This window comes from Verruconis gallopava, assembly GCF_000836295.1.
Source record: "Verruconis gallopava strain CBS 43764 unplaced genomic scaffold supercont1.4, whole genome shotgun sequence".
Classification (NCBI taxonomy): Eukaryota; Fungi; Ascomycota; class Dothideomycetes; order Venturiales; family Sympoventuriaceae; genus Verruconis; species Verruconis gallopava.
The window spans coordinates 935,396-954,234 of NW_015622140.1; the positions used below are offsets into that span (position 1 = coordinate 935,396).

Sequence of the window (18,839 nt, forward strand, 5' to 3'; positions counted from 1 at the left end):
ACTGCACGTCCTCTGACGGAGGAGGAGGCTTTGAATGTGGTATTGCCAACGCCTCAAAGCAGAGTCACATTCACATCAGTTCTCTGGTCTGGATAACAATTAGATTGTCACGCGGCCGCAGGTAGCCGGAGCTGGCCAGAGTCCTTATAAGCCGACTGTCCACCTGGCACCATTCTTCTTCAATCAACGAACCGACAACCACAGTTGTCTTCGACAGGCTCTCTTGCTGGACATGTTTAACAAAGAGCCTGGTGCATAAGCCCCAGATCCTTCATGACACCCCACGGATAAGAAGAAATATGCTAACTTGTCTTTACCCACTTAGATCGATGATCGACAAATTCACGCTCTCGCCCAACCCTCCTTTTCCCTTTTGTGTTGAGCAGCTACTGATGTTCGCAGGTGAGCGGCGTGCTCAGACGCTGTGCGTGTCACTGAGTGCGCAAGGGTTTTCTCCGAGTACTTCGGTTTTCCCGGGTCTGGTCTGGCTGGAGTCGCTCACCAGCTTGATAGACCGCCCCCATTGTTCTACTTGCCCGCGGGCGGGAGGATGAAGGGGGGAGAATTTTCCAACAGGGTATGATACTTCAGAGTGACATCCAATCCGATGACTTTTGTCCGTATGTCTACGTCGTCACCTGGTACGCTCAGCAATCTACGGGTGCTTGAATATGGCAGAAGATCAAATAAAAGTGGTTGTTACGCTTCCATCCTAGCATCAAGACTTGTAGATTAACTTCATTCGCACGTCAACACTGTAACAGAAGCCCGTAGATCATGGTGTCAAACGAGTCAGAGAGATGACATATCTAGGAGTCTGATGAGCCAATCTTCGCGAATCCGCAATTGTGAGAGCTCAAGAGCGGAGTTGCGGCATGTAGGCTGTGTTGGACAATCTGTTCCGAGTCACGTTGTAAGGCAAGTCGGCAGCAGAGTTTGATTATCCTGACATGTTTTGGTTCGCTGAGGGGTACAGTGATCCAACGACGCGGGTAATGAAGTGGAGTATCACCCCTCGCACTTGAAATGTAGTACTTTTGCGCCAATGTTCGGTAATTCTCTTGCGCTGAGATGACTCCTTGTGCCGCATACGATGAGTCCATGGTCGCTAAGCGATGTCAGCGAGTAAGTCTTCAGATACGTGCTAACAGAGCCTCGTTTTCGTTGCAGCCAAATGACAAAGCTCGCTTGTTCAGCGCAGACCTCATCTCCGTTTCCTATATGAATCGTGTGTGCGATTGTGAAGCGATCGTCGGACTCGAGAGTGTTCACATGAGCTCGTGGGCACAACTCGTAGTAGCAGGCGCAATGTGAAACCAACCAAAGCTGCAATAATGCACGTCAAGATCGGGCTGGATCTATATGAGGAAAGGCAGCGCGACCGCCATGCATACTCCTCGCATATGAAGCGTCCAAAAGAGGCTGTAGACCATGCAACAATCCCAAAGTAGCATGCCATAACAACGCAATCTATCAAGTTCGTCTCTTCGCCTAGAATTGCAGAAGACGACGTACTGGGTGATGGGTCAGATACTGATGGTACATGACCAAGAGTGCTCATTATATCGCAATCGGCTTTAGCCAGGGAAGTTTGCGCGAATCAGCGGACATGATGTTGAAATAGCATTCGTTCGTGGGCGGATTCAGCAGCAGCGACATAGACGAGTCGCGTCTCGATTGATTTCAGCCTCACACACACACACACAAACACACACGTATACGTACATAGCCGAGTTGGGTTGCCAGTGCTGATGATGGTACAGCTGCTCGTGCTGCTCAAACAAAGCAAATGATCTGCGGGGATCTTCCTCAACACGCGGCAATAGCGGAAAGTCCATGATCCAGAGATCAGAGTAGATAGAAATCGGAGAGCACGAGGTGGTCATGGGGGCAACGTGGTTATTTCGGCCGTACTTCTCTTCTTGGTTGAGTCTCACCAAGGTGCTTCAGCGATGGGCGAGGAGGCAGGGGAGAATCGCGCATTGAGGAAAACAGTCTTGGGAGAGTCGGCTCTGACCCATGACAGAGGAGACAGCGTCGCTTGGGGAAAGACACGTTTTTCGAGGGCGCCGGCAGGGGCACAGAGTCTAGACGGCTGGGGATATGCACAGGCAGGCTGCAGATTATGTCCAGTAGTAGACGACCGTGGCCAGTAGCATCAAGGGCGGAGGATTCAACACACGAGGACGAGCCAGCGCGTTGGATGTCATGAAACTAAAGACAACGAGTCAGCCGGCCGCGTAAGGGGAAGCAAGCTTTCACCCTAGATGCACATCATTACGGACCGCATAGGACATAGTGGCATGTATCCATCGTCTCGTACTCCGCACGCTGTGCTTCAAAGAGTCGCCTCGTGCCTCCTCTGCGTCGCCCGAACTTAGTTGTTGAACCGTTCAGCGCGACTCAACCACGACGCAAAAAGGATCAACCCGAGCCCAGGCAAAGCTTTATCGTTCAGAATCCCACGCCGTTGGCGAATCGGGGAATTGGGAGCAGTTGTAGATCTTGGATTGACCAATTGCGCGCCCGGCGTCGGACAAAAGCGAGCGTCGACTGGACGCCAAAAAAGACCCCAGCTCGGCGGATTCAGTCTATGCGATCACCACCTGCGCACACCAGGACAACGCTCGTAAATACCTGGAAAAGCGTAAACAGGGCTTGCCTGACGGCTCTTGGACTCGCCTGCCGTCGCCTTGCGCAGAAAACACAGCAGCAACCGCCCCACGGTACACCCCCAATCCCGCCGGACTGGTCGATCATCATACCGCCGCCGGCTCGAACACTGTGGAGGCTGGCAGCTATCACATTGAGGGGAACAGAATCTTTAAGAGCAGGGCCTTTTCTCTGCTCCACTCAAGGGAAAGAGATTGAAGCTTCAGCTGCACGCTTCCCACCCCTGCCGCGTCGCGCAGAGAGAGAGTCGCCGCAATGGCGCTCTCTGAAGCAACACTCGATCCCAGCACGCCAGACTTGATCAACCTTCGAAAGATCCTCGAAGCCTGCATATACGTCCCAGACATTAGTGATGCGACCCAATCGGCGGGACTCTCGCGTGAACAGCGGTTCTGTTTGGCCCTGGATCGGTTCGAGAGCACGACGAGAGTATTCGATCAGTCATACTACGAATCAGAAGTGCTCCAAATAGGCACAACAGAAGACGAGCTGGATAATAAGCTTCGCAGAGAAGCGCGCCAGGTCGGCGTCGCGGAGTCGCATTTCCCCGTCGTGAAGAGACGCAGGACGCATCGGTCTTCAAGGCATTTGTCCCACCTGCGACAGTCCACTCAAACGATAGATTCAACCGTGGATCACAAAACTTCGACGAGCTCCTCAGATCCATCGGCAAGGTCGTCATTGCAACCGTCTTCGTTGCGAGCATCGATTTCCTCAAGGCCGTCTGTGTCGGCACCTCCGTCGGACAGGACGACGGCGCGACATTCAACGAGCGCCTCGAACAACACCCACGACCCAACACCTGCCACATCGGTAGTCTCGTTAAATAGCACGAGCTCTCAGTCCTCCTCGTTCTCAAATCGCATATTTGGTAAGCGAAGAGACAGTCGGCACAGCCTCACCCAGTTCTTCCGGCGCGGCAGCAGTAGCAGGCCAAGTGGTACTCGCGCAGACAACTTGCCCACGGATACGTCGCTGCAATACAGCGAAAATAATTCCAATCATGGCACAATTGCAGAGGAACCAAATCTTGCGTCGCCAAATTCGCATGAATCGCAAGATATGTCCTCAATTCAAAGTCTTTCGATATCCTCACGAACATCAATCAGCTCCTTTGGCGAGCAGCAGCCGCATCAAGATATCTCCGGCGTAGACAAGGAATGCTTAGAAAGCTTTATGCAAACCAAAGCATTCCGGCAATTGCAGGCATTGTGTGAAGAGGAAATGCACCGGTTCAACAGCTTCGCAACCGACCAGCATATTGCGTTGCCACTCATTCTCGGACGTAATTATCTTTACAGCAAGGAGCGGAAGCAAACTAAGCTTGCCGAACTTCGAAAGGAGGTCAGTCTACGTGCTACCCATGCAGGATGGGACACCCGAGTGGCCCCTGCTTGAACGGTGCAATGTGACTGCGCAGCGCTAACACTTTTGCAGCACGAGGCCGAGATCGAGAAGATGGAAGACCGGCATGCCGATAAAGAATTGAGCTTGCGAGAGATCCATCGCGCTGCCATGGACGACAAAGCTGTGAGAAATTCGACCGCCATAAAGCATGTAACATCAAGAATTGCGTCGCTTGGCGACGAGGCAACGCCCGAGCACCATCTGCGTCTCGAGGAAGAACAATCAGCTCTCAAGCGTTTAGCGAAGAAGCATGAAGCCGAGATGCGCAATCTCGTTCGATACCAGGAAGGCAAGAAGCTAGAGCTGCTCCGAAAGCAAGAAAAGGACTTGGAGGAGCTCAGCAAGAGTCTAGATAAAAGTCTGGAGAATCAGCGGAAGGAGAAGGCTGCAAAACTTCACCACAATATCTCCAGACTCGATGATTTGGTCGAGGAGAGGCGCTCCAAACTGGTTGCACGTTTTTTCCTGAGACTGCAGATCCTGAAGGCGATGACTAGCGAGACTGCCAAGATCGAGTCTGCTCTACCGCTCAGTATCTTAGGACTTCCACCAGCTTTCACCGCTTCCCTTGGGTACAGTTGAGTGTTGAGCCTTCTCGGCCGCGGAACCCTTGCTCCGACCCATACATTACTGCTCTCAACGTCCAGGAACCAGCTCGGCCAGTCGAGCCAAAATTTGATACCGTGTCCGAGATGAGATTATTTCTGCTGTATCACTTTGAACCTCCGGCTATTTTTCCCACACCATGATGCCTCCATGCCTCCGGTTTCGAAAGGTACTCCGAGCTCTTTTCTGCTCCAAACCTCGTAGACGGACATCGCACGTTGGCTCCGAACATATTTCCATTGCTCGATCAGCACTTGTACGCTAAGCTCGTACGATATTAGGCAAATTATTGAGGATTGCTTCCGTCTGTTCAATTCAAGCATGATGAAGCCGAACGGCTTTATTGACGCAGAATCCACGTCGCTGGGAAGAAGACTCTATGAGCACGAAGGTCAAAAGTCGCTTAGTCGTAAAACCTAGCCTTCATCGACTTGGCAGCAATTCGGAAGGCTTTTGGATGACCAGTGCACGCGGTCTTGATTTCCTTAAATGAGTTAGCACAAGAGGAACGCTGAGATAAAGTCACCATCCCAGGTCACCATCCACTAATATTATGGATTGCCCAGAGGCAGGACAAGCAAGAGATCAGGACTATCACAGCGGAAGATCAGCTGTAGACTTACACATTCCTAGATACCCATAATAGAAGTCTCCTTTCTTCGGTTTCCTTCGTGATCTGAGATTCCTGAGCGACGACGGTCTTTTGGAACGGTGACCGTGACAAATGCAGCAACGACAGCTAATACTGTGACAGGGAAAGCCGTTTCGATGCGTAATGCTACTTTGCGTGTGGGCGAGATTGTACAAGGTGTCTATTATCACTACGGCCTCTCGTTAGCTTCATTTCGATCACGGGGTGTTTATCCTGCAGAGCCGGACGCGTTTAAGGGCCGTGACTGTACATTTTGTAAGGCTTTTGGTTAACCTGAAAAGAACCTCACAAGGCATACGACGTTTGGCCTCACTGAACGTTGACGGTGTAGGCGACCCTTTTTCTCTTTTGGCGAGGTTGGGGTTCGAGCTGACCAGAGAACAGCGCCGAATCACTGCTTCTACCGTGTCTTGCGTATCTTGGTCTGGGCGTTCTCCGTGAGTCTTTTGGCTTCTGTTTCGGCTCTGGTAAGACCTTCGCTACATCTCCCAGCGACGTGAGAATCGCACGCCAATTTTGATGCGAGCTTTGGCGTTCAGTGCCATCTGACAGTGCCTCTCGACCGTCAAACCTAAGGTGTCCTAGTTAGCCATCGATCTCCGGGATTGTAGTAACTGCTTTCGATGTCAAAAAAACACCCTTCTCCGCCAAGTGCTGCGAATCAAGCCTTTTAACTAGGCTCCCGTAACTCTCCCTCTTGGCCTGAACATATTTGCATTTACGCCTCGTTATTCTTGGGTCCTCGAAGGAATGATAGGGAGTCGTGTCGACATATTGAACACCGCGAGCAGCAAACGTACGGAAGTCTCCATTGCGGGCCAGTCGACGCTCCAAACCTCCATCGTTGAATCCGAGAACTCATTATCATAATTGGGCCACGAACGATAGTTCGAGAAGCCAGAATGCAAGATGCACAGCAGTATCACTTTCTCCCGTCAATTCGTGAGATCATGCTTTTTAATGTTACAGTTCTTAGTTCCACAATGATGCGCAGCTGCTCGCGTCTACCTTGCATTAAGTCATACTTCTACAAATACGGTGACTGATCTACAAATGGAGGTCTGTCGTAGCAGTCATTTAATCATGCTGACTCACAATCTCCTTACCACCAGAGGCCTGAAGAATCATGATTAATTATTTCGTTCCGCGACCATACTACATAGCTCATTTTGCATTCTCCAACCTTAACCTTCCTCTTGTAGCCTCTGATTCGCTCACAGGGATAGACGCATTCGAGAGCACAGAGCAACCGTTCATTGTCACCCGTCGCAGAACATGAACTTCTTAGAGATCCTATTCTCTTTCCTTGGTCTAGCTCTTGCTCTAGCATCTGCTTGTGAAGTTCCTCTAGGAGGTCAAAGCTCTCTCGAATCCTTCTCTGCCGTAGAAAGGGATCTCGTCTCGATGCCATGTACGAATAGGACAAGTATATACTCTATTATTCAGTCGCATACTACTGCGCTACCAACGACTTCAGCAAGCTTCTCAACAGGGAACTTTGGTTCCCATCCAGCGATCACGGACTTGAATCCTGGCACGAGAACTTTGCCAGATCCACGCGATTCATTCTCTACAATAATGTTTACGAAAGGTGCTAATAAAGCACAAGATGAATCTTCCTTCTCCGGTGCTTTGCTTCCCTTGATGCCAGTCCCAGAACTGAATGAATTCACGGAGACCACGTACCATGTGCTACATATACGGACGACCTATGTTACGATCGAGACAACAACGTTTCAAGATACAACAACGACGATAGGTCATCCTACCACCATTTCGACCTCATACCAATTATCAGCTCTGGATGTCCCGAACTCGAGTCCTCTGTCTAGGCAACACAATATAGCGTTAGTATCAAGATGGTTTCACTAGTATACTCTTTGTTAATGATGGATTAGAGCAGCCTTGTTGAACACCTCTAGCATGTATTGCGGTCATGACGTATCCATGTCCTTGATAGACAAAATATCTGTCACCTCTAAGAGATTGGCAAGAGTTCAAGTAGGTACGAGCGCTAAGACGACGTACACCGAGCTTTGCTCTGAGCCTGTGCCGATGGTCTGCTCATCTCTGCAAGAACCTAGCACAGTGCTCACGGCCAATCTTACCAAAACATACCATTGGTGCTACGTACCAGACACCCTTGAGCACAATTACTGCGGGGATGGATGGATTGTGAAGATCCCAGGAACATGGGCAGCTAGTCGTGGTACGCAAGGCATGATCAGTTTCTTTCGTCTTGCTTATGATCAATACAGGCATTGACGGTAGGCCAACTGCAATCGAGCTCGATGCCGATGGCGCCACCATAAGTACTCCAAGTGCAAACATAGCAATCCCATCCACAACTAGTACTGCGCTGAACAACCAAAACCCATCGCCACCTTCGTCAATTCTTATGCCAACCCAGCAAAGCATGTCCTCCCCAAAGGTGATTGTTTCGTCGATGTTCGTTCTGCCTCATGCCATTGAAGCAGCCAACGAAAAAACCTTTCATTTAAACTTTTCGAGCAATGCTAATTCATGGAATAGTGACTTATTCATCGGCTTCTTCGTTATATTCCACAGCGTTCTCATTTACTAGTGGTATGGGTCTGCTTCCAAGTCCACCGAGCACCCCTATGGCCGCAACGAGCACATCTTCATCCTCAATCGATTCGACGACGTCTGAATCTAGCTTAAAAGTATCTAACCCAAAGGGTTCATCTTCAACATATTCATGGAATCCTACTTCTGTGTCCAACACTCTCCAGGACTCGACCGCAACTTCCTCTGCATGGGCGTCTTCCGATTATCCTTCATTTACTGTCTCATCGCTTGGCCTAGTTACTCTCGCGTCATCCAATTGCACCACGGGATCAACAGAAACTACGCAAGACAGATCAACATGGGATTGGTGGAAAGACACAGTCTTTGCGACTGTTGTCCAAAACGGCAGCGGCTCCAGTAACGGCGCAGGACTACGGCGCCGATCATTCATAAACGCCCGCGAGATTGGACTCAGGTCGATGTATTTTGGTAATACTTTGTTGTTGGGGTGCTTCGTGGTTTGGTTGCTGCTGTGGTTGCTGAACGGGTGAGCCGTGTAGAGCTGGGTATGATACATGCTCATATACCATTAAGTTGCCTTGCGTCGAGCTGTGCCATGAAGTTGTTGTGCTCGATATTGGATTTATGGATCTAGAACCCTCGCCGGCGAAGAGTATGTATTCAGTGTTCGTGTTATACTATACGAAAAAAAAAACCTCCAGTTTCGTTGTTCTACCGCGGGTTTAGACTTGAATCTCAGGCGCTGCCTCGTGATATCAACCAAGCTGATATCCGGTTCTCTCGTTGAATCTTCAAAGACAGACGAAGGGGCGTCGGGATCTTGTTCTCAGAGATTATTTTCAAAGGCAAGCTGTCACACGAACTCGCTCATTCCCGGTCCATCGACTGTCTATTCTAACGCCCGTAGGAAAACAAAATTTCTCTCACACGGTCTTTGGCCAGCATCGCAGTTGTGCTAATTCAACATATAAAAAGCCTACGCGGGTATCACACGGCAGCGGCTACCATGTCGTGTGCAGTGCTGCAGGCTTTGTTTCCATTTGACGATACAATACGGAGTAGCGCGAGGATGATTTTGTGGAGCGAGCCACGGATTCGGGGAAGTCGCTTAATTAGGAAATATTCTGGATCACCGCAGCCGCAGAACCCTTTTTTTGTACCCAAGGCGATTGTAAATTGTCTCGCCATTCCCTTTCCATCAGTGCTGCGGCCTTCTTTTCCCTCCAATCGCACGATAAAACGAGGAATGACAATGATATAAAGATGAGGACATCGCTTCCCTCAAAGCCTTTTTCCTCATGCCCGTCATGTCGGCGCAAGATCTTAAAGAGCTTTGGGCTCTTTTCACCCTCTCATAGCTATTCGCGCCCTTCGGTCGCTCCAAAGGTGTCTATAGACATCAAACATATTCGACAAAGCCCTGGACTGTACTCACAGAACTGCGTTGATAGGCGCTACGATAGCCTCTCGCAAAATTCATGGCGCATTCTCGAGCTTTCCGATGTTGCGCGTAAAGCCAACCAAGACAGCCGCCCGCTCCGGGAACAGATCAACAAAATCCACGCGCAATTGCCCACTGCTGCGGAAAAGAAGGACGAGCTGCTGAGAAGAGCAAAGGAATTGCAACCTCAATTGGCAGAGTACGAGACAGTGCAGAAGCGCTGCGAGAAGGAGATTCAAGAGCTGGCGGAAGCGCTGCCGAACCTCACAAGTCGACATACACCTGTGGGATCAGAGCCTGAACAGGTGGCAACATTCAATCAGAGTCCACTAGAGAAACACCCGAACAGAAAGTGGAAGTCTCACGATCAGATTGGCACCGAGCTGGACCTTCTGGATTTTGAGGGCTCAGCGTTGACGTCGGGATGGGGCTGGTACTTCCTCAAGAACGAAGCTGCGCTGCTAGAACAAGCTCTGGTGCAATACGCGCTGAACGTGGCTATGAGGCGGGGATGGAAAGTGGTGTCGCCGCCTTCAATGGTGTACGCGCACATGGCAGACGCGTGTGGATTCCAGCCAAGGGATAAGAACGAAGAACAGCAGATATACATGATACAACAGGCCGAGAAGGACGCAGCGAAACCACAACTCGTCATGGCCGGCACGGCAGAAATCCCGCTGGCGGGCATGAAGGCCAACCACACGTTTTCAGAGGCAGAGCTCCCCCTCAAAGTCGTTGGCGTTAGTCGCTGTTACCGCGCTGAAGCAGGCGCTCGCGGCGTCGATACGAAGGGCCTTTATCGCGTACACGAGTTCACAAAGGTTGAAATGTTCGGCTGGACGTTGCCCGACCAGCCTTCGACGCCGTCGTCCAGGTCCTCGACAGACGTGTTCGAGGCCTCACCAGAACTAATCTCTCACTCGGACCAGCTCTTTGAAGAAATGCTGGCTGTGCAGCAAGAGATCCTCTCCTCTCTGAATTTACACTGCCGTGTTCTTGAAATGCCCACTCATGACCTCGGCGCATCCGCCGCCCGCAAGCGTGACATAGAGGCCCTCTTCCCGTCGCGGATGCGGCCTACCAACGTCGAAGGTGAGGAGCAGGGCGGCTGGGGTGAGCTCACTTCTGCAAGCGTATGTACAGACTATCAAGCGCGGCGGCTAAACACGAGAGTCAAAGTGGGTAAGGCGGGTAAACTGGAGTTTCCGCATACAGTAAATGGAACGGCTATGGCGGTGCCGAGGGTGTTGGCTTGTATCCTAGAGATCGGCTACGATCCTGAAACACGGAGGGTAGAAATTCCTGAGGTGCTGAGACCGTATATGGGCGGACAGGCTTTCATCGAAAAAAAGTAGATCGCACAAGGCCTACTGTATATCATATGTAGACTAGAGAAAAAAAAAACCGACGCTTAATAGAGGCTAGATATGGTCATGAAAGCCTCGCCAACTGGTTTCACACGAAGCGGAGAATGACTTTTTTTTTTCTTAAAAGATTTTGATTCATATTTTGAGAACTGCGCGTCATTACTACGCCACCGTTGCTGGGCGTATTAAACTATATGCAAGAAACAAGAAGTGATTGCGCGCGCCGACGCTACACTAGGGGGGATCAACGAGAAAAACTCCAGTGTCTATTATGCGACAATTCGTGATTGCGACGTGAGATTTTTGTACAGCGCGTATCCTGAGCAGGGACCGTCCTAAACAGCAATCAGACCAAGCGCGGCGACCAGACCGGCGGCAGCCGACCACTTCGTGTCGGCAGCAGCATTAGCTGTGACCTGGAGAGGTCCAGCGGTTGTCGTCTGCGAAATCTTAGGCACGCTGCCAGCGCCCGTGGCCGTGGTCTTAGCAGTCGACGCGGCACCTTCGGTGTTGATGGTCACTGTCGAAGCGACCTTCGGGACCGTCACGTAAGGCACGTTAGACGGTGCGATCTGAACCGATGGCCAGGTCTGAGAGTAGGTTTGCTTGGATGGGGTTCCCTTTGGCGACATAGACCAAGTACCGGTCCAGGCCTCGCTCTTCGTCGTCGTCTTTGTTTCCGTGGAAGTCGTCTTCTTTTCTGTCGAAGTCGTCCACGATGTTGACTTCTCAGTCGTCCATGATGTTGACTTCTCAGTCGTCTTAGTTGTCTTTTCAGTGGTCGTGCTCCAGGTCCATGTTTCGGATGACTTTGACGACGTTGTAGTTTCTGCTGCAGGAAGCGTCCAAACTGGCGAGCTGGCAGTCTTTGTAGTCTTTGTTTCCTTGGTGGACGTGGTACAGTCCTTGGAGGTTTCGCCTCCGCTGCCGCCGTATCCGCCGTTGCCGTTGCTACCATAGCCGCCGTTGCCGTTGCTACCATAGCCGCCGTTGCTGTTGCCTCCGTAGCCACCGTTGTTGTTGCCTCCGTAGCCACCGCTGCTGCTACCGCCGTAGCCGCCATTGTTGTTGCCACTACTGGATCCCCAGCCAGATTCCCCGGATCCCCCAGATGATGAACCACCATAACCGCCGCTCATGCCTCCGTCGGAACCGCTGCTACCATAACTGCCATCGCCCGGCAAGGCCACGGCAAGGGAGGCAGCAGCCAGTAGAAGAGCAGCAGAGAGCTTCATATTGATGTATGGATTGGTTTGATTATATAAGAGCGAATGTTTGAGCGATTGACGGAACAACGAGAGGAGTATTGTAGGGTTGAAACGTGAAATGTGGGTATATATGATCAAACGAAGGTAATGGGAGGAAGAAGGGGGGGAGAAGGCGAGTGGGAGCAGGACAGGACGTGTGCCTTAAATCATCATGGGTTGGACACACTTTGAAGTAATGGAGGGGCCGAATGTTTAGTTTCGACACACAAACAGCTGGCCGCGCTCAAGCCTCCACGTCTGTGATGTCAACCTACCCTTTGCATTCGAAACACTGAGCCAGTGCCGTACATGATCATTGCCTCTTTCGGCGAAGGCACTTGGGGGAGGGTTTTCCAAGCTTTTTTGCCCCCGTCGATACAAGCATTCCGGCCCTTCCAGCACGTTACCCGCCGCGGCGGGCACGCCAATCGGCTACACCTTGTGGAGCGAAGACCTGCTCTCGACGTCCATTGCCACGCATACGGTATGGCCAACGTGTGCAAGGACAGCGCATCGTACACGTTGGAGCACGAAAAGAGCGGCCGGACCTCTTTTTTTTTAATTTTTATTTTTGGGAGGGCGACCCATTCGAGGCCTGCACCGGCTTAGGTTGCAATGCCGGCACAGTCTGCAGGGCTCATGCAGGAACGAAGCAAGGCCGGAGCTTCGTGGCGGCACAGGAGAGCCCATGTGCCATAAGAGAGCGGCATTGACAGCACGAGCGAACGGAGCGAAAAGACATGTAGCCTGCCGTCCGGAGTTCTGCGCTCCCGGCTCGGGGTCGGGCAGGTCAGCGCGGGAAGCACGCTCCTCTCATTCTCTTGGAACACTCTTGAACGTGCTTAGCCAGTGTTGTTTCATGCCATGTTTCTTTTGTTTGCATGGCTCAAACCCCTTCTGGCCGCGCTCTGGTCGACGTTGTGTCTAGGTGAGATTGCGACCTGCCATCCATCAAACCGTTCCTTGCGCCGGCGTCAATTGCACCGCTGTGAAAAGGGCTCGCGACGTCGTTCACGATCCGATCGCTTCACGAGGATCGTTCTTCAGCAGACGGACCGATGTGACTTTGCAGCCCGCACATACCTTGCTGTGCGCTGTCACAGGTCGAGATGCGCGCGACCATCCTGATCCTCCCTGAGATTGTGCATGTGCGGCTTACTTTTTTTGCCATTCATGCGATGTATCCAGAGCCTCTTGCTGGCTGAATTCAGGAGGTCGACATCTTGAAACACGCTGTGGGTTTCGAGTGCACAGCCTCCAAGCAACAAGGGGCCAGGAGAGGAGGAAGAGTTTCGTCGCCCCTCCCTACCTCCGCGAAACGCCCCAAGGACGTCCATACAGCGAACTGCGTTTGCATGTTGGCTCGACTTCGCCCGTGACCGAGAGATCATGAGCGATCATCGCCGTGGCCTTGGATATTGCGATGACCCAAACAAGTGTATCAGCTACTACCTTAACCGACGTCCACAGGCTCTCTCATGGCCCGGCGGTCCCGGTTCCTGGATCAGCTCTTCACCTCGCTCGTTCGGTTTCCGGACGATTTTCTCTTCGGAGATCTACGTGCTCGTCAACGACATTCTCCTAGGCACGCGGCTCCCTGGTAAAAGCCAGCATGTGGTTCCTTGTGAGTGTCAGCGCGCGAAAGCCAACACTCAGATGCTCTCCCAACGTCCCGCAAAAACTGTAAGGATGGCTACGAGCACGCGACCGTTGTTTTGTTCGCCAATGCAGATTTGCTGTTTCTACTCCGAAATTGAGGTCTTTAATCCGTTAGCCTAGCCCAGCAGGTGCTCTGCGATGTGGCTACCCTCGAAGCCGTCTGTATACTGATTCTTCCAAGTTTGATAGCTAAGCTCTCGAATGCATCTGTTGGCAAGCGGACGGACGGCGCCGTTGACAAGACGCCAGTTCGAAACAGTAAACTCCCTCGCCCATGATTCCAAATGTCTTTTACCGGTTGAAAAAAAAAAAAAAAAACTACGTCCCACGGTTCTTAACGCAGCTGTCTGTTGGTGTCACACTGATCAGGTCTTGCTGTCGGCCCCGGCCGTGCTTGGTAACTCGCGCGCACTCACAGGGCTGTCTTGTCCTTATCCGCACCGGAGAGCTTCTCCATAGACTTGCGAATGGCAGCGCAGGGCTATCTCAAAGCCAAGGCTGCAGCAGAAACTCAAACGATGACGAGACTCCTATATTCTTGTCAGATCGAAGGAGTGCTTCGATCGCTCACAAAGGCAAACCCCGTCCTACGTCGAGTGCCGTCGTTGGACTCCGTGCTCAGCTCCAAATCTGTTCCAATCTCTGTGAACGGGATTTTGGATCCATGCGTGGAGTCGTGTCATATACTTGCATCTTGTAAAAAAGTGAGACCTTGGCCTCTGAAATCCTCCTTGCACGAGCTGCTCGCCTTCAGGGCTCTGATCTAGGTTTTATTTTTAGCGCCCCTTGTGGCGTACTTCAGATGAGATACTTGTCGATGCAGCATCGTGCCTCGAGCAGCCTCAGATAGGATTCGGCTGCAAGCATGACCAGAGGTAGAAAAATCATCTAGCGATTGAGTACAGAAGACCTGTCATTCGTTCTACTGAGTATCTCTGAAGCAGATTATGCAAGTTGCACCATTCACCTGTACAGTCTACTGTGATCCTTTCGGCAAGAAACAAGGAAAATACTCGCGCGTGGTATCAGACTTCTGAGACGAGAGCAAACAACACCGCCAGTGACCTCAGGGGAAAGAAAGCAAAACGCCTCCCCCCCTCAATTCATTCATCCCAATCCGACCAGATCCGGGACCCAATGCTACTCTTTCGTATCTGGCTCGTCTATACGTTCATGCATTCATACACAACTGAATTGCCGTGCCTGTGGTAACGCCCCTGATTGAACATGAGGAAGACGCTACGATCGCAGGTTTGAGAACCAGCTGTTTCTCTTGTTTCCACCCTCCGAGTTTGCTTGGAGTGAGTGCACTCCAGGATGCTGAATCTCGCCTCCTCCGCCACCCCTCAGCGGCTTGGCAATTCTGGGTCCGCCGAAGTTGAAACCTCCAGCACCGGGCGCTCCGATACCTCCGATACCCAGTCCGCGAGTTGACCCGGCTTTGGCGGCTTCCAACCGCTCTTTGACCGACTGCAGTTGGACTTCGAATCTGTAATTTGTAGTCGCGTTAGCCGGTGTTGATTTCGCCGGAAGAGAAAATTGAAAACTGTTGGTTCGCCTCGACTCTTCCTTCGGGAAGGACGTTGAAAGATTTCGAGGCGGAGGCGAAGGGAGCATCGTCCACGACTCTTCTACAGGCTTTTCCCCAAAATCGTCTGGCCAGTATGGCCACTTCTGCTCATGCTGGTGTAATCGCGCCTGTCGGACCGTGGCGCTTCCATCTTCAAGCCCGTACACTTTACGTAAATCGCTGCTCGTCTCCCTCCGCCTCGACGTCTTCGCGACTGAAGGCCTTGAGGATGGAGATGACGCGGATGAAGAATTAGACATAAGAGATGGGTGCTGAGACAAAGAAAAAGGGAACACGAACCGATGACTAGCTGCCGTCAACTTCTCTTGGCTGTCATGCAGCAATGCCTCCAAATTCCTGATCCGTTCTGTCCGAGTAGCCAGCTTGCGCTCGGCAATGGCGGCTTCCTTCTTCAACTGGCTGTTCTGCTCGACAAGCTGGCGTTGTACAACCGTGAGCTGCTCCAGGTTGCGTTCCAAGAAAGCCATCTTCTTCTGCTGGGCGCGATTGTTGGATGTCCTGAGCACATTGTTGTACTGCTCGCGCGTTTCGTCGAGAGAGATCTCGAGTTCGACAACCTAGATAACAAATGTCAGCAAGCACTTCAAAAGGGGCAACAGGAGCAGTTGAAGGGTTACCCTTTCGCAGCGATTTTGCAGATCCCTCATCAAGCTCTTCTTCATGACCTCAAATTCGGCGAATTGCTGCTGCACCGTCTTATTACCAACTGTGCCGTTGACTGCGACGCCGTTGGCTGCAGAGCTAGCCTTGAGGCGCTGCTGTAAGATCTCAATCTCCTGAGCCAGCTTCTTGTTTTCCTCTGTCTTCCGTGAAAGATCTTCGCGCAGCTCAGCAAGGTGCTCAGCCTCGCTGGCTTGCCGTGATGTCAACGAGTCAGCAAGGCGTGCCTTGACGTCTTCCACGTCGTCCGCTGACAGCTTGCCCTCCAGGAATGCTTCGTACTCGGCCTGCACCTTGGATAGCTGTCGTTCGAGAGCCTCGCGTCGCAGCAACGCGGCTTCCTCTTGCTCGGCCTTTTGTGTAATCGAGGTTTCGGCCTGCCGCACGATGCCTTGCGTCTCGAGTAGCCTCCTTCTCAGCTCCTTGAGATCCTCGGGAGAAATCGACTCTCCCTCCTGCAGAGCGTCGATTTGCTCGATCGTCTTGCGAATGCTGCGCTCATTGTCGCTGAAGAGTTCGCCACCAAGATCGAAGCCAGCCATCATCTTGGCCATGCGTTCTCTCTTCAACCTCTCCTTCTCATCGAAGCCAGCGCCATGTTCCCTCGCAGCCGTCCGGGCGTCCAGCAGTTGCTGCTTGACTTCATCAAGCTCAGCGGTGAGCTCTGCGTTGGCTTCCTTGAGCGAGTCCATGGAGATGCCTTCCTCCTTCATGTCGAACTTTATCCGATCGAGCTGCATCTGAAGATCGTGGATCTCGGAGCTCAGTTTCTGGTTGCTGCTTGACATCTGTGCATCGTGCTCCCGCAGAGCAGCCAATTCTTCTTTGACTGACTGATAGCCCTTCTGGGCAAGGGCTAGAGCGCTTTCTTTCTCCGCGAGTTGATCTTGCAATTCATTCTCCCGTCGCAAGAACTCCTCTCGCTCATCCTTGTCCAGCACGCTGGGCGTGGCCGAGCGCTCGAGCTCCAGTCGTGAGTCCGGTCTGGAGCTTGGCGTCTCCGCTCGTTCTTCGTTCTGAATCCTGCCTGGCGTTCCCGGTGCCGTCTTGTCTGCAAGCTTCTTGAGAGACGTGTCACCAGACGCCCAATTTGGAGTCCAGTCCTCCTTCGCGACAGTTTCGCCAGCGTGCCATCTGATCAGCTCAGGATTCGCGAGGGCAATCCACTTGGCCATGCTCGCGTTCTGGAGCTCATACTTCTTGATGATATTCTTGAGCTCTGCCGGACTAAGCTCAGCGTTGACCTTGGCCTTGTTCTTGATCGCTTTCGCTCGCGTCCCGAAACGCAGTGTGGAAAGTGTTTCCTGGTCGTTGAAAGAACTGGGAGAACAGCAGATGATGAGGGTCGTTCGCGAGTTACCACCAAGAGACTCTTGCAGAATACGCGTGAGCTTCGAGTCTCGGTACGGGATGTGCGAGCTCTTCCCGTCGGTAAGCGCGTTGATGACCATGCCGAGGGCACTTAAGCTCTTGTTGATCTTCTTCGCCTCCTCCAACGTTTGACCGCTCGCGCCCGTCTTGCCAACCTTCTCGCTGCCGGCAAGATCGACAAGGAACAAGGTACCGCTCTTCTTGCTCTTGGTCTCGCGGTTCTCCTGCTCTACATTGATCACGAATATCGAGTGCGACCTGGACGACTCTTGATTCATGTTTGTGCTTGCGACTTTCCTGGCCTCGCCACCCACTCTCATGATCTCGTAGACCTCCTCGGCGCTCTGGACGTACAGTTCAGTCAAGCCCTTCACGTACACGCCCTTGCCCTTCTCTTCGTGAATCGGCAGATTGCTGTTGGCCGGCTTGAGCAGGTCACGAATCTGCTCCATGTAGATCTCCATGTAGCTGACCCTCAACAACCAGTCTATGGTGTCCGAGCCGTTCTGAATGGCGGCGAAGATCTGCTCCGTTATGCGGGGGATGATGCCTTTCTGTTCTGGGTCGTCCATGCTGCCCATCATGCTATATGATTTGCCAGCGCCTGTCTGACCGTAGGCGAAGACGGTGCCGTTGTAGCCATCCATGATGTCGTCGACGGTCGATCTGATCGAGTAATCGAAGATCTCGTGCTGACGCGAGTCCATGCCGAAGACACGGTCGAAGGTGAATGCTCCTTGGGCGCCATCGGACTGTGACGTGTGGTCAGCACACCTCTCCGCGGCACACTGTACGCCTTGGTCTGTTGCGTACCTGGATTTTGCAAGTGTCGTCGGATTCGAAAGTCACCACGGGCTGGCCACCACTCGCTATCTCGACCTTGTTCTGCGGCCGAAAACGCGCGACGACTGCATCCATGTTAGCGGATCTCCAATCGTCACGCCGCTCTTGGTCTGCATACCTTTGATTGCGTTGCTCGTCCTGCACGGAAGATTGGCATCAGCACACATACACTCACATCCACACACATCTGCCAGCCCTCGAGCCAGGAGTCAACTTACGCCATGGTGAAGATCTACGCGGCAGGAATGGCCCACAGGCCTCGAGACTCGAGGATTTGCTCTCCGTCAAGGCCGTTTCCTCCTCCACGTCGTCGCGTGGCCGATCAGAGAACAGAGTGCAAGAGTTCTGCCTGGAGGACGCCCCCGTTGGAAAGAAGTACGTCGCGAAAAGACAGTTGTATACAGGGATACGTCTTGTCTGGCGGGAAATGAGGTACACACGTGCAGGGGAACGGGTTTAGGTCGAGCTGGCCTGGGGGGGGGGAGGGCAGAAAGGCGGGAACACGCACAACTTGTGGCGCAACGAGAAAGCTCGTTGCGCAGCGTTTTTGTTTTGCAGAAAAAAGAAAAGGAAAGAAGAAACAAAGGAGACAGAGAGTGTGTGTTCAGAATGCAGAAGCAGAGAGCAAGGTTTCTCTAGAGCCGGAGCGGATCCGTAGGCGCAAGATGGAGGTACCCAAGCTTTGGCTTGTTGACATACGGTTTATGCAGCGGGAACCGTCTGGCGTTGCCAAGACCTGGTCGCGTCAATCTTCACAGGTCACGTCTTCACG

At 52.3% G+C, this 18,839-nt stretch overlaps 5 protein-coding genes across 5 annotated transcripts; 3 read left to right on the forward strand and 2 right to left on the reverse strand.

Moving 5' to 3' along the window:
* The first annotated feature begins 2,599 nt into the window (after positions 1–2,599).
* Positions 2,600–5,355, forward strand: PV09_01773 (uncharacterized protein). Its single transcript, XM_016354715.1, has 2 exons — positions 2,600–4,017; positions 4,111–5,355. Exons 1-2 carry the CDS (start codon positions 2,929–2,931, stop codon positions 4,660–4,662), a joined length of 1,641 nt encoding a protein of 546 aa, XP_016217727.1. The 5' UTR covers positions 2,600–2,928; the 3' UTR covers positions 4,663–5,355.
* Positions 5,356–7,285: 1,930 nt separating this feature from the next.
* PV09_01774 (uncharacterized protein) lies at positions 7,286–8,009 on the forward strand (the record flags this gene model as incomplete). The annotated part of the gene is made up of 3 exons (XM_016354716.1): positions 7,286–7,547; positions 7,597–7,769; positions 7,923–8,009. The coding sequence occupies 3 exons, from the start codon at positions 7,286–7,288 to the stop codon at positions 8,007–8,009; spliced, it is 522 nt and encodes a 173-aa protein (XP_016217728.1).
* A 1,049-nt stretch (positions 8,010–9,058) lies between these two features.
* Positions 9,059–10,793, forward strand: PV09_01775 (uncharacterized protein). Its single transcript, XM_016354717.1, has one exon. It carries the CDS (start codon positions 9,152–9,154, stop codon positions 10,682–10,684), a length of 1,533 nt encoding a protein of 510 aa, XP_016217729.1. The 5' UTR covers positions 9,059–9,151; the 3' UTR covers positions 10,685–10,793.
* Positions 10,794–10,810: 17 nt separating this feature from the next.
* Positions 10,811–12,197, reverse strand: PV09_01776 (uncharacterized protein). Its single transcript, XM_016354718.1, has one exon. It carries the CDS (start codon positions 11,929–11,931, stop codon positions 11,032–11,034), a length of 900 nt encoding a protein of 299 aa, XP_016217730.1. The 5' UTR covers positions 11,932–12,197; the 3' UTR covers positions 10,811–11,031.
* Positions 12,198–14,497: 2,300 nt separating this feature from the next.
* Positions 14,498–18,722, reverse strand: PV09_01777 (uncharacterized protein). The gene is made up of 6 exons (XM_016354719.1): positions 18,286–18,722; positions 18,186–18,205; positions 18,038–18,132; positions 15,811–17,976; positions 15,473–15,750; positions 14,498–15,091 (listed from the first exon to the last, which is right to left on the reverse strand). Exons 1-6 carry the CDS (start codon positions 18,288–18,290, stop codon positions 14,842–14,844), a joined length of 2,814 nt encoding a protein of 937 aa, XP_016217731.1. The 5' UTR covers positions 18,291–18,722; the 3' UTR covers positions 14,498–14,841.
* Positions 18,723–18,839: the final 117 nt, after the last annotated feature.

Coding starts and splice junctions, on each gene's coding strand:
- PV09_01773 (XM_016354715.1), top strand. CDS start 2,929: ATGGCGCTCTCTGAAGCAACACTCGATCCCAGCACGCCAGACTTGATC. Junction 4,018..4,110: donor TTGCCGAACTTCGAAAGGAG/GTCAGTCTACGT, acceptor ACACTTTTGCAG/CACGAGGCCGAGATCGAGAA.
- PV09_01775 (XM_016354717.1), top strand. CDS start 9,152: ATGAGGACATCGCTTCCCTCAAAGCCTTTTTCCTCATGCCCGTCATGT.
- PV09_01776 (XM_016354718.1), bottom strand. CDS start 11,931: ATGAAGCTCTCTGCTGCTCTTCTACTGGCTGCTGCCTCCCTTGCCGTG.
- PV09_01777 (XM_016354719.1), bottom strand. Junction 18,133..18,185: donor GACGAGCAACGCAATCAAAG/GTATGCAGACCA, acceptor ACATGGATGCAG/TCGTCGCGCGTTTTCGGCCG. Junction 15,092..15,472: donor TTGACGGCAGCTAGTCATCG/GTTCGTGTTCCC, acceptor TACAAATTACAG/ATTCGAAGTCCAACTGCAGT.